Source organism: Ascaphus truei, chromosome 13 (assembly GCF_040206685.1).
Source record: "Ascaphus truei isolate aAscTru1 chromosome 13, aAscTru1.hap1, whole genome shotgun sequence".
NCBI lineage: Eukaryota > Metazoa > Chordata > Amphibia > Anura > Ascaphidae > Ascaphus > Ascaphus truei.
The window spans coordinates 46248769-46261060 of record NC_134495.1 but is presented as its reverse complement, the minus strand read 5'-3'; the positions used below and the strand labels follow the sequence as shown (position 1 = coordinate 46261060).

Sequence of the window (12292 nt, the reverse complement as noted above, 5' to 3'; positions counted from 1 at the left end):
ACACTATGTGACTTTTTAGCAATATTCCCAGTGCTCCAAACAAGTCGACTTTGATGGCTCCAGCGGAAAGATGGCTAGTCTCAAACAATTTGAAGAGAGCAATTATAGGATAACTGAAGAAGCAGTTTCCATGCTGCACAATTCAAGGCAGTGAAACACCAAATCAGTGCACTTTTATGGCATCAGAGGAGTGTGGGCTGGAGTCATCCAAGTGAAGAAGAATCTATGGATTGAATAAATATAGGGTTTTTAAAAACGTTTTAATTGAATAAATAGTTTTACAAAAAAATGTTTTTAATTAAGTACTTTATTATAGTCATTTTTTAAATTCTTGTTTTGGAGGTTTGGCAGGCAGATGAGCATCAACACCGTGTTCATGTAGGAAACACATCCAGTGGTACTGTCAGGTAATGTACATTCATGCATCTGCAGTATGTTCTTCTCTAAGTAACATTCTCACAATAATTTAACATTTGAACAAGTAAAAGAGACAGCAAGATGATGATGGCGGTTGAAGAAGGTTGTATTTCAAACAGTATTTGCATTATTTTAGTCATTGTTTTATCCTTGTTTTCATCCTTTTTTGCCGATTTCGGCAGACTGATCAACATCAACAGCGTTAATGAATAATGAAGGTAATATATGCATTCCATTTTATTGTCAATATCTGCACTGCTCATGCGTTCCACACAGTTCTTCCATACAGTTTGCATGCACAGAAATTAAATTCTATATATGCATTTTAACCAGGTTCCATAGAACACGCACATTCAGAAATTAAAAACACGCATATACGTTCCATAAAAGTTTTATAGAACACACACATGCAGAAATGTAACGACATACATATGCGTTTCATAATAGTTTGTGTTGAAGAAGATTGTATATTTGGAACAAGTTTAATGAAGATTGTAGTTCACAAAGTCTGTTATTTATCTCTAAACTGTCATTTACTGTCATTTACTGTACTCTTAATAAAATAATGTAATACTTTAAAAATACTTTTTAGTCGTGAAGTTTTTAGGGGAATAAGTGGTTGTTTACATTGAAATAAATGGGATCTAATATGAAATAAATGGGAATAAGGGATGGATTACATTGCATTTAGATTAAAGACACAATATCACTAGGGTGACCAGATGTCCCGATTTAGCCGGGACAGTCCCGTTTTTAAGGTATGTTCCGGTTTTTTAAGGTCTGTCCCGGCTGCTTGACTTGCTTTAAAATGTCCCGGTTCTTTGTGGCTGTCCCGGCTTTGACCAGAGAAGGTGGGGGCAGCAGAGAGCAAGAACGCAGGAGGAGAGCAGAGGCCCGTCTGACTGCTGCTGCAGAGGGTGGGGGCGGGGTTAGTGACAGCGGAGCCTCAACAGTGTGAACCGGAAGTGAGGTGGCTTCCCCTCCCCCAACCAACATGGCTTCCCCCCCCAACCAAGCTCCACAGTGAAAGGTAGGACACCCCACCCCCCCTGCAGCTGCTACTCAGAGCTGGTGTCAGTGTCTCAGTACAGGGTCAGTGTCTCAGTATAGGGTCAGTGTCTGTGCAGTGTCAGTGCAGTGTCAGTGTCTCAGTGTGTCAGTGTCTCAGTACAGGGTCAGTGTGTCAGTGTCTCAGTACAGGGTCAGTGTGTCAGTGTGTCAGTGTCTCAGTACAGGGTCAGTGTGTCAGTGTCTCAGTACAGGGTCTGTGTGTCAGTGTCTCAGTACAGGGTCTGTGTGTCAGTGTCAGTGCAGTGTCAGTGTCTCAGTGTCTCAGTGTGTCAGTGTGTCAGTGTCTCAGTACAGGGTCAGTGTGTCAGTGTCTCAGTACAGGGTCAGTGTGTCAGTGTCTCAGTATAGGGTCAGTGTGTCAGTGTCTCAGTGCAGGGTCAGTGTCTCAGTACAGGGTCAGTGTGTCAGTGTATCAGTACAGGGTCAGTGTGTCAGTGTCTCAGTACAGAGTCAGTGTCTCAGTGCAGGGTCAGTGGGTCAGTGTCTCAGTACAGGGTCAGTGTGTCAGTGTCTCAGTACAAGGTCAGTGTCTCAGTACAGGGTCAGTGGGTCATTGTCTCAGTACAGGGTCAGTGTCTCAGTGCAGGGTCAGTGTGTCAGTGTCTCGGTGCAGGGTCAGTGTGTCAGTGCAGGGTCAGTGTCTCAGTGCAGGGTCAGTGTGTCAGTGTCTCAGTGCAGGGTCAGTGTGTCAGTGTCTCAGTACAGGGTCAGTGTCTTAGTACAAGGTCAGTGTCTCAGTACAGGGTCAGTGTCTCAGTGTCTCGGTGCAGGATCAGTGTGTCAGTGCAGGGTCAGTGTCTCAGTGCAGGGTCAGTGTGTCAGTGTCTCAGTGCAGGGTCAGTGTCTCAGTACAGAATGGGGGGATGGGGAGAGAATGAGGGGAGGGAATGGAGAGAATGGGGACAGGAGGAAGGGAGTGAAACTGGTGGTGAGGGAAGAGAGAGAGACTGGTGGTGGTGAGAGAAAATGGGGTGGGGAGGGTGAGAGAAAATGGGGAGGGGAGGGATAGAGGGATGGGGGAGAAGGTAGAGAGAGAATGGGAATAGGTAGAATGAATAATACAGCATAAATGGTGACACTATTAGATAAATATCATAATATTCATTTTTTTAATAATGTAATTTGTTGTATTAATCATTTTTATGAGTCCCGGTTTTTCATTTTCAAAATCTGGTCACCCTAAATATCACACTAGCGCCGCCTATCATTACTGCAGAGTACTACGACCAACTCTAAAACTCAACTTTTTCTCCAGTCGTGGCGCACTCGCAGCTCAGTCACGGTTACCGCATCCAACACGCAAACATAAATAATTGCCAGGGATTTAGACCTCGCGGTCACTTGGAGTGTAAGTCTTGATTCATCAGTAGGCGAGAAAGGTAAAGTGCAGACGTGGAAAGGGTTTGAAAATGAAGGACACTTTGTTCCAGGTACTGTAAATCTAAAGAACATTTATTTATTTTCAGGAAAACAGATACACAAAGGACCGACAGAGAGACCCCACAAGAGAACAGATACACACAGGACATACACACACACACACCATAGCAGACTAGATACACACACACACACACACACACACACACACACACACACACAAGTACAGATACACCCAGGATATATACACAATCCTCTCCTTCCTCTGCTCACACTTTTCTCCTTTTCATGCTGCTTCTTCCTCTTTTTGGCCTCCCCAGACACATTATTATTGTTATAATTTATTTATAAAGTCCCAACACATTCCGTAGCACTGTACAATAGGGTGGGAGGACAAAAACAATAAAATAACAGACATAAACATGCATTGCTACAGTAGGTAGGAGCGCCCTGCTCCATGAAGCTCACAATCTATGAGGAAGGGTAAATTGAATCATATGGTACAGCGGGTAAGATGGTTGGTGTGGGTGTAATTGCTGCTTGTTTATTGAAAGAGTTGACATTGGAAAATAAGTACGTGGGATTATGCTGAGGTAGATCTGTGACAGCAGGTAATGTGCGAGGATGGAAATGCTTCAATATGCTTCTGAAATATTTTATGCAAGATGAATAACAGAGCGCAGCTGTAACAGCAGCAAATACCTGACACCCTTTGGCTGCGCATTTTGGCGTGAGTGACGTTAGCTGCACAGCACACATACCCCTACAGCAAACATGCAGGGTGTGAACACACTCCAGGTCTTTGAAGTTAAGTCTCTGTTCTTGTAAGGATTCGCCATCCTGGCGGTCGCAGACTGTCTCCTCAACCCCAACAAGCCTTCCGTGACGGACACTCAGAATGCGCGGTATCGTGGTCCCAGTACGCGCGCCCTGACCTCGCACGTCCTGATCCCCCGTCCGTGGATTTGGACACCGCCTCCCGCTCTGACACACGACGGGTGCGTTCGGCCAGCCTCCCTGCTGACGCACGGTAGAAGCCCAGCCTCCGCTCTGGTGATGGACAGGACCGGCGTGGGAGTGACGCGCCCTCCAGGCTCCGCCCCCGTAGAGTTCCGCTCCCATCCCCGATTAGGCTGCATCATAAGGCACACCTGTGTGCACCAGCAGCCTATCGGTGCTTACTTCCCTTACTGGCTATAGGAGGCTCCACCTTTATATACCTTCAGTCTGCTCTCATTCCTTGCTGAGCATAGTGAAGTGTGACGCAGTGCCTTGCTGCATTCTTGTTCCTGAAACCTTGTCTGCCTGTTAACCTCTTGTTGCCTGAATCCTGCTAGTACCTTGGACTCCGCTTCTCTCCAATCCTGATCCAGCTTGTATGACCATTCTCCTGTCTCCAGTCCTGACCTTGGCTAAGTACTCCAATGATCCTATATTCTCCTATCCTGAACCTGGCTATGTACCCTGACAATCAGCTACTCTCCGCTCCTGAACCTGGCAAGTACTTTAACTATTCTCCAATCTATAACCCTGACCCGGCTTGAACGACTACTCTACATCCTAGGCGCACCCACGTGGCTGTGGGTCGGCGTTAACCAATTCCCTACCTCAGAACCGCGGTCGCACTTCATTTGTGGTGAGCTACGCGTTACAGTTCTTCATGATGTTAACCCCATCCATGCTGGCTTAGTGGAAGGAGCATTGAAGAGACTTTTTTAGGGGGCTGTCTTTGGCTCTATTCAGATGTGCAATTCAGTCTGAATGCAAGAGAATCTGATGCCACCTCCTGAATGACTGCATTACCAAGCAGTAGCCAATCAGAATGGAAGAAACTGCCCAGCTCCCTAACAACTGAGATGCTTTATCCCTGCTCCTCATCCTTTTGATCCTCCCACGGCTCCCCAGGGTGTGCTAAACCCCTGCTGAATACTACATAAAACAAAACACAAAGGGAGCCCAGAGCTTCTTCCAATATGACAAAAATACACATTGAAATACCTATTTATATATCTCTCTTGAAAATCGCAGCTCCTAACACTAACTGATTAAAATTCTTATTTGCCTGTATAATTACAGGAAGAATGATCTGCATTGAATCTGTCACAACCAACTGCATGAAAAGACATGTACATACTGTATGGAAAGTGGGGGGGGGGTGAGCTTAAAACCTGGAGAGGAGGGGCCACTAACCTCCAAAACAGCTGACCAGCTGGACAAAGTCAACAAACACACAGATACCCAGTAAGCGCATATAAACCCCAAAATGTACCACTATGTGTTGTCCTGCAGTATATTTAACTATGCTCCATGCAGTGCTGCGTTAAAAACGATGCGATGTCAGAGTACCATATCTCATTAATTGTATATGCCGAGGTATTTCCTGTGTGACATATTAGATCATTAATCAGGCTTCTTGCTATTAGTTACATGTTTACATGACCAGATGGTCTTGAGATAATTAGGAACTCAGTCCCCAAAGTACTCCTAGCTTTTCTGTGCTTGATCTTTACTGATCTGTATTGTGTATTCTTATTTTCAGTCCGTTTTTATTATAGGAGGTGTAGGACAGGTTTGTGTGTTGGTTTTCATGGTTTTTTAAGTGTATGTGAGTTTTTTGTAGATGTGTTTAATTAAAATATTTTTTTGATGATCTTTATTACATATCTGCTTTATTCTTTGCAATATCTGAGTGCTTCTTATTGGGTTTCTTTTTCTGTGTGTGTTTATATTATTTTATCCATAGTACCACCAAACCTGGGTATTTTCTACAGGGATATTTCTATTGGCTCACAGATTGCATTTATTTATCAGTGTTGATTGCGGTTTCTGTCTTTTGTGTGTGTTATATATATATATATATATATATATATATGTATATGTGTCAAAAGGAGTGCTACTGAGCGTGGCACTGTACACTACAAAAAAACAAAACACAAAGGGAGCCCAGAGCTACTTCCAATATGACAAAAATATACAATTTTGCTTTGGCCAAAGGGCTAAACTAAATGACCCCATTTTCAAGTGTGTGTGTGTGTGTGTGTGTGTGTGTGTGTGTGTGTGTGTGTGTGTGTGTGTGTGTGTGTGTGTGTGTGTGTATTTCATTGGGTTTTTTTTGTCACAGTATGACTCCTGTAGTCATTCCACATACCAGACACTGGTAGCCTTTACAACTATGTTACATGTAAGGGAATAATATGAAAAATGAGAGATTGAAATACTCTTACCCATTTATATCATGTTAAACATACAAAACAATATACATATTATTTCCCATTAGGTTTCTGAAAGATTTAACTCCAGTGACATGTACAACACTCATAAATTATCAGGGGTTCTCTCGCAGTATAGCTTCTTGTCTGATCCCCATCACAAGTCAGGAAATCCATTCTGTTTGCCCTTTACTGTACTCTGGTCCCTGGTATTTGGTGTGGGGCTCCCGGGTGACATTTCTGAGGGTCAGTTATACTGTACATGTGTTATACATGTGTGATTTATTTATTTGTTAGCTCCACTAACTTAACCCATTGTGTTCCAGGAAGGACTGTAACATTTCAGTTATCAAACCCTATTTCAATTAGATTTTCAAAATCTAGCTTTACAAAAGTAAATTAACCCCCGAGTTGCTTTCAATTTTGCCACAGTATTAATTTAGCTTCCAATTGCAATTTAGGACGTCTTTTATACTAATTGAAATGTTCAACCAGAAATGGTAAATTGTTTATTAATGAACTTATTTTCTCACAGTGCATTTATTTCCCACAGATAAATCCATTAGCAGAAGTACACCTGCAGGAGGGCACACTCCTCTTTGCTCACCAGATCGTGTAAATGAAGATAACGGAGTTGTTAAAAGTGATCAAGGAACAAATTACTTGAGGCAAAATAACCCAAGTAAGAGACAGAGAAAAGCTGTGAGAATTATTGCTAAGGAATCAGACTCACGTGAAGAAGAAAATCCCACAGTCTCCCACAATTATACACCGAAAGAACATGAACGTGTATCTACTCATATTAAGAAGTGCAACAAAGGAAACACTAATGCACAGAAAATTCACAAGAACTTGTCAGGAATGAAGTATAAGTGCAGTGAATGTGGGAAAAACTATAATAAAAAATCAGCTTATACAATTCATCAAAGAACACACACTACAGAAAGGCTGCATAAGTGCTCTGAATGCCAGAAATGTTTTACTTGCAACTCAGCTCTTGTTAAACATCAGACAATTCACAAGGAAGTGAAGTTGTTTCCTTGCTCTGAATGTGGTAAAGACATCTCTTGTAAATCAGTTCTTCTTAGACATAAGAGAATTCACAGAGCAGAGAAAAGATTTTCGTGCTCTAAATGTGGGAAATATTTTGCCAAGAATGCAAATCTTGTTGCACATCAGAGAGTTCACACAGGAGAGAGACCATTTGTTTGCTCTACATGTGGGAAATGTTTTTCCAAGAACTCGGATGTTGTTAGACATCAGAGAGTTCATACAGGTGAGAAGCCATTTGGTTGCTCTGAATGTGGAAAAGGTTTTTCCAATAAGTCAGATCTGGTTAGACATCATATGATTCACACAGGACAAAAACCATTTGCTTGCTCTGAATGTGGGAAATGTTTTTCTCACAGCTCAACTCTTGTTACACATAAGAGAGTTCACACAGGAGAGAAACCATTTGTTTGCTCTGCATGTGGAAAATGTTTTTACCAGAACTCAGATCTTCTTAAACATCAGAGCGTTCACGCAGTAGAGAAACCATTTGTTTGCTCTGAATGTGGGAAATGTTTTTTCCGGATGTCAGATCTTGTTAGACATCAGATAATTCACACAGGAGAGAAGTCATTTTTTTGCTCTGAATGTGGGAAATGTTTTTTCTACAGTACAAATCTTGTTAAACATCAGAGAATTCACACAAGAAAGAGACTAATTGCTCCTAATGTGGGAAATGTTTTACACAAAGTTCAGAACTTGTTAAACATCAGAGACACAACAGCAAAAAATATATAGCATTAAAAATGTCACTGTAAGTGTCATGGATTTTTGCTCTCAAAAAGTTCAAGACATTAAGATCCTTATGTGATGGAAGAGGCCCTTAAATAAATATTATGACCAGCAGCAGCCTCTTTGCCCATCAGGTACTTTCATTTTGGAGTGAAATAGAAGTAAAATGTATGTGCAATATGGTATAGATTTTGGTAGACTGTATACTATACCTTCCCCATATTCACATTAACCACAGGTCTCCTGCAGTGTACCTGCACCTGGCTGCTGTCATTTGCTACACAGATCCTGCTGAGATTAAGTCGTTGATGCTTCCCAGATCTCAGGCAAAGAGGCACCCTTGGTTAGGGAATCATTAACCCCTTCTGGTCTGGATTCCCTCATATTTTCAAATTTCTGTGCTGTGCAGGCAAATGCCCCAAATGTCCCTGTAATAAAAATGGCAGAGGATATTAAGAATTTGAATCAATCTTGTACTTCAGGGGTTAACGTTGGTTACAAATTGTGTTAAAAATACAATAATTGTTTTTATAACAGGTCAAGACCCTTCCATTGTCTGTGTTTATCTAGAGAAAGGACCTACCCTGGGGGCTATCGCTGATGTCCCACGGAAAAATGTATAGTTTTAAAGGCCATAGATGATAGCCAGATATTGGTCTGTCAGCCTCAAAGAAATCCTTACATTCTTGAAAGATCCCCTGTTCATCACAGAAAGAGGTGATAAAAATGTTACCACTTAGACTGAGGGCTATATTAAATATAGGATATAATGGGATGACATCTATCCTGAAGAATAACAAATAGATATTCATAGCAGTTGCAAATAGATGGATGCAATAAGGCCAAACACCCTCAAATTTGTATTTTTACATTCACCAAACTCGTGTAAACCTATTGATATGATTCACGTGTCTAAAAATTATGGCCACAAAGTTATGCCACCTTTTTAATATTCAGACAACATTTAAACATCACATATAGCAGGGCACAAAAAAGACACTATTAGTATAAGATTAAAAGTAATTAATATTTATAGTATGCATGAGATAAAATAACACTTACATAAAGAAACAGGATCACAATAAATCCATCTTTGGGGAAGCTTAGACGAAGTGTCATATGACACGAAACACGTAGAGTGACGTCACACTCAGCAGAGAGTACTGCGTTACTGCGTTCCTCCGGGAAGCTGTGAATATACCTTCTTGTGGGTTGTTTAAGCGTGAGGTGCAAGGGTTGTCTTCTGAGTTGGAAGAACTGGTTTAACCGGACGATGAGGCATTTTGGATCTTGCCATTGGTTTCAGTTTAAACGCTTGATTACACCCCTCCTTCTAAGCTTCCCCAAAGATGGTTGGATTTATTGTGATCCTGTTTTTTTTTTTATAACTTTCATTTTATTGGGTGAGACAATACAAATATGGTAACACAGTCCACTGGCTTACAAAGAATCACCTTATTTCCGTTTTTCTCCTCCAATCAACATACATTACGTGACATGACGTACAGGACGAACACAGGAACAGGGGAAGGATGGGATTTGGAAAAAAAAGGGGGGGCGGGGGGTGGGGGACGACTCAGGCGTTAGTTGCTCTTCTGCTTGATCTTCCGTAGCTGGTTCAGGAACCCTAGATGTAGAAGTGACTCTGGCCTAGCTCTCCCGCTCTAAGTTGAGCTTTAATACAGTTAAATATGCACTTTTAAGTCATCTACCCTAAAGTCTAGGATCCATTTCGCTACCGGAGAGCGCCTTTTCTTGCTATCATTGCAGTATGTTGGTTCCATCTATCCCCGGGATGTCTGTATGTGTCAACCAAGGTGACCAAACTTTTAGGAAATTTGTGCCGGTGTCGTTGACCAGACTTGTCAACTGTTCCATCCAGCAGACGAACCAAATTCTGTTTCTAATTTTGGGTATAATCGGAATCTCTGATTGCTTCCACAATGCTGCGATCTCACATCTGGTGGCCGTGGCAAAGTGTGCGATTAATTTATGCGTTGCGTTCGGGAACCACTGGACCCGCCGGCCTAACAAGAAAAGCCATGGATCCAGGGGGACCTCGAGCCCAATTAGCCGCTGCAGCCATTCCTGCACCTCTCCCCAAATCGGGGCCACCTTAGTGCAGGACCACAGCATGTGGTGCAAGTCTGCTCTTTCTCCACACTGCTTGGGGCAGAGCGGAGAATAGCCTTTGACGAATTTAGAGAGTTTTGTTGGGGTATAGTACCAATGCATCAGGACTTTATAGGCGTTCTCCTTTAGCGTGGTACAGATAGAGCTCTTCGCTGCTGCCTGTAGGATCCTGTCCCATTCGTCGTCCTCTAAGGTATCTCCTAAGTCTATTTCCCATTGCCTCATATAATTAAGTCTGGGAGCGTCAGTCGCCTCAGGACAGATTACTTCCTTGTACATTTGAGAGGTTAGTCCCCTTGTGTCCGTTTGTCTGGCACACATCTGCTCAAAATTTGTTCTCCGCGGCCGAATAGGGGTCTTGTTATAGAAAGCCCTGATCTGTAAATATCTAAACAATTCGGAGTTCGGAATGTTTTTTTCCTCTTTTACGTGAGCAAAGGATTTGATTACATCCCTGCCCTCCAGATCATATAATCGGAGATAGCCTGCCTGGATCCAATTTGCAAAATGAGCGCTATCTAGGCCTGGAGCGAAATCTGGGTTACCCCAAATGGGGGTCATCAATGAATGCTGTGATGTGAGAGAACATCTAAATTTGGTGGCCTCCCATACTTTCAGGGAATTTCTCATGGCCTGCAGTGGTGTTTGCATCCGTACATGGCTGTTCCTGGGCAGCCATATCAGGTTTTTCAAATCTACCGGAGCGCAGCACTCCCTCTCCAGTGCCACCCATCTCCTAAGGGTCGGGTCTGTGTGCCACTGCAGAATCTGCGTTAATTGAGCTACTTCGTAATAGGCAAGCAAGCACGGCACCCCCAGCCCTCCTCTCGAGGTCGGCCTCCTCAAGATATCTTTCTTAATTCTGGGGCTTTTTTTGTTCCAAATAAATTTCGTTATTGCGGACTGTAATGAGAGGATCTCATCTCTTGGCAGGGGAATCGGGAGGGTCTGAAAAAGATATAGCACTCGTGGGAGAAGGTTCATTTTTGCGCTTTGAATCCTGCCTATCCACGAGATGCCATATTCTGCCCATCGCCGTAGGTCCTCTTTTAAAGTCTTAAACAACTGTGGGAAATTTGCCTTATATAAGGTTTTGAAGTCTTTAGTGAGATTTACCCCTAAATATTTGATCGTGGAGGGCTGCCATTTAAAGTTACAATTGAGTCCAATTAGTTTTTCTGTTGATTTGGGTAAATTTAGATTGAGAGCTTCTGATTTGGCCTGGTTAATTTTGAAACCCGAAATTTGATTGAATTTCCCCAGGATTGAGAACACATTGGGTAAAGAGATAAGAGGCTGGGATAATGTCAGGATCACATCATCCGCATACAGGGCCACTTTGTGTGACTGCTCTTTGAGTGCTATGCCCGAGACATCCGGGCTGTTCCTAACATGTGCCGCCAAGGGTTCAATACAGAGGGCAAACAGCAAGGCGGACAGCGGGCATCCCTGTCTCGTGCTACTGCGAATCTGGAAAAGCTCCGATGGGAACCCCTGATGTCTCACCCTCGCTGCTGGCCCCTCGTACAGTGCCAGAATGGCTCCCAATATACTTCCTCCGAAGCCAAATGCCCCCAGCGTCTCTCTCAGGTAGGGCCAGTCAATCTGGTCAAAAGCTTTCACGGCGTCTAGACTAAGCACCAGCGAAGGGATATTTTGCTTTTGGGCCAGATCAATTACATCAATTATTCGTCTGGTGTTGTCTGCCGCTTGCCTACCGCTAATGTACCCCACTGATCTGGATGTATCAGCCTGGGAAGGACAATACCACTCTATTGGCTATTAGTTTAGAGAAAATTTTTATGTCTGTATTGATTAAAGAGATGGGCCGGTAGCTCTTACAGTCTGCCGGGTCCTTTCCAGCTTTGTAGATCAGTGAGATTGACGCCTGGAGCATCTGTGCTGGGAACGGATCTCCTTGCAATACCGAATTAAAGAGTTTTAATAAGTGTGGGGCTAGAAGTTTTAGGTATTTTTTATAGTAGAGGTTTGAGTAGCCGTCTGGGCCGGGCGCCTTGGCTGGCTTGAGAGACTTTACAACGTCCGTCAACTCTTCTAAAGAGAAGTCTTCCTGTAGTGCCTCTCTTTCTGTTCGACTCAATGTGGGCAAATTTGCCTCTTTCAAAAATTCTCGTAGATTGTCTTTCGTTTTCTGATTATGGATAACTTTACCCCCATCATAGAGCGACTCATAGTATCTCTTAAATTCTTCTACGATTCGCTTAGGATTAGAGGTAAGTTCCCCTCCCTGCGTACGGATAGATTGAATGTGAAAATTTGGTTTTTTGTTTCTAAGTCTATTC

At 42.9% G+C, this 12292-nt stretch overlaps 1 protein-coding gene across 3 annotated transcripts in view; it reads left to right on the top strand.

The window, feature by feature from the left end:
• Window positions 1-9390, top strand: part of LOC142465289 (uncharacterized) — a 58225-nt gene extending 48835 nt beyond the window's left edge. For 2 of the 3 annotated variants that reach the window (XM_075569309.1, XM_075569310.1), the window contains one exon: window positions 6610-9390. In XM_075569309.1, coding sequence (XP_075425424.1) covers window positions 6610-7862 — 1253 coding nt within the window. In that variant the 3' untranslated portion in view covers window positions 7863-9390. The remainder of the gene's footprint in view (window positions 1-6609) is intronic. The other variant, XM_075569312.1, reaches the window with a different exon arrangement.
• The last annotated feature ends 2902 nt before the right edge of the window (window positions 9391-12292 follow it).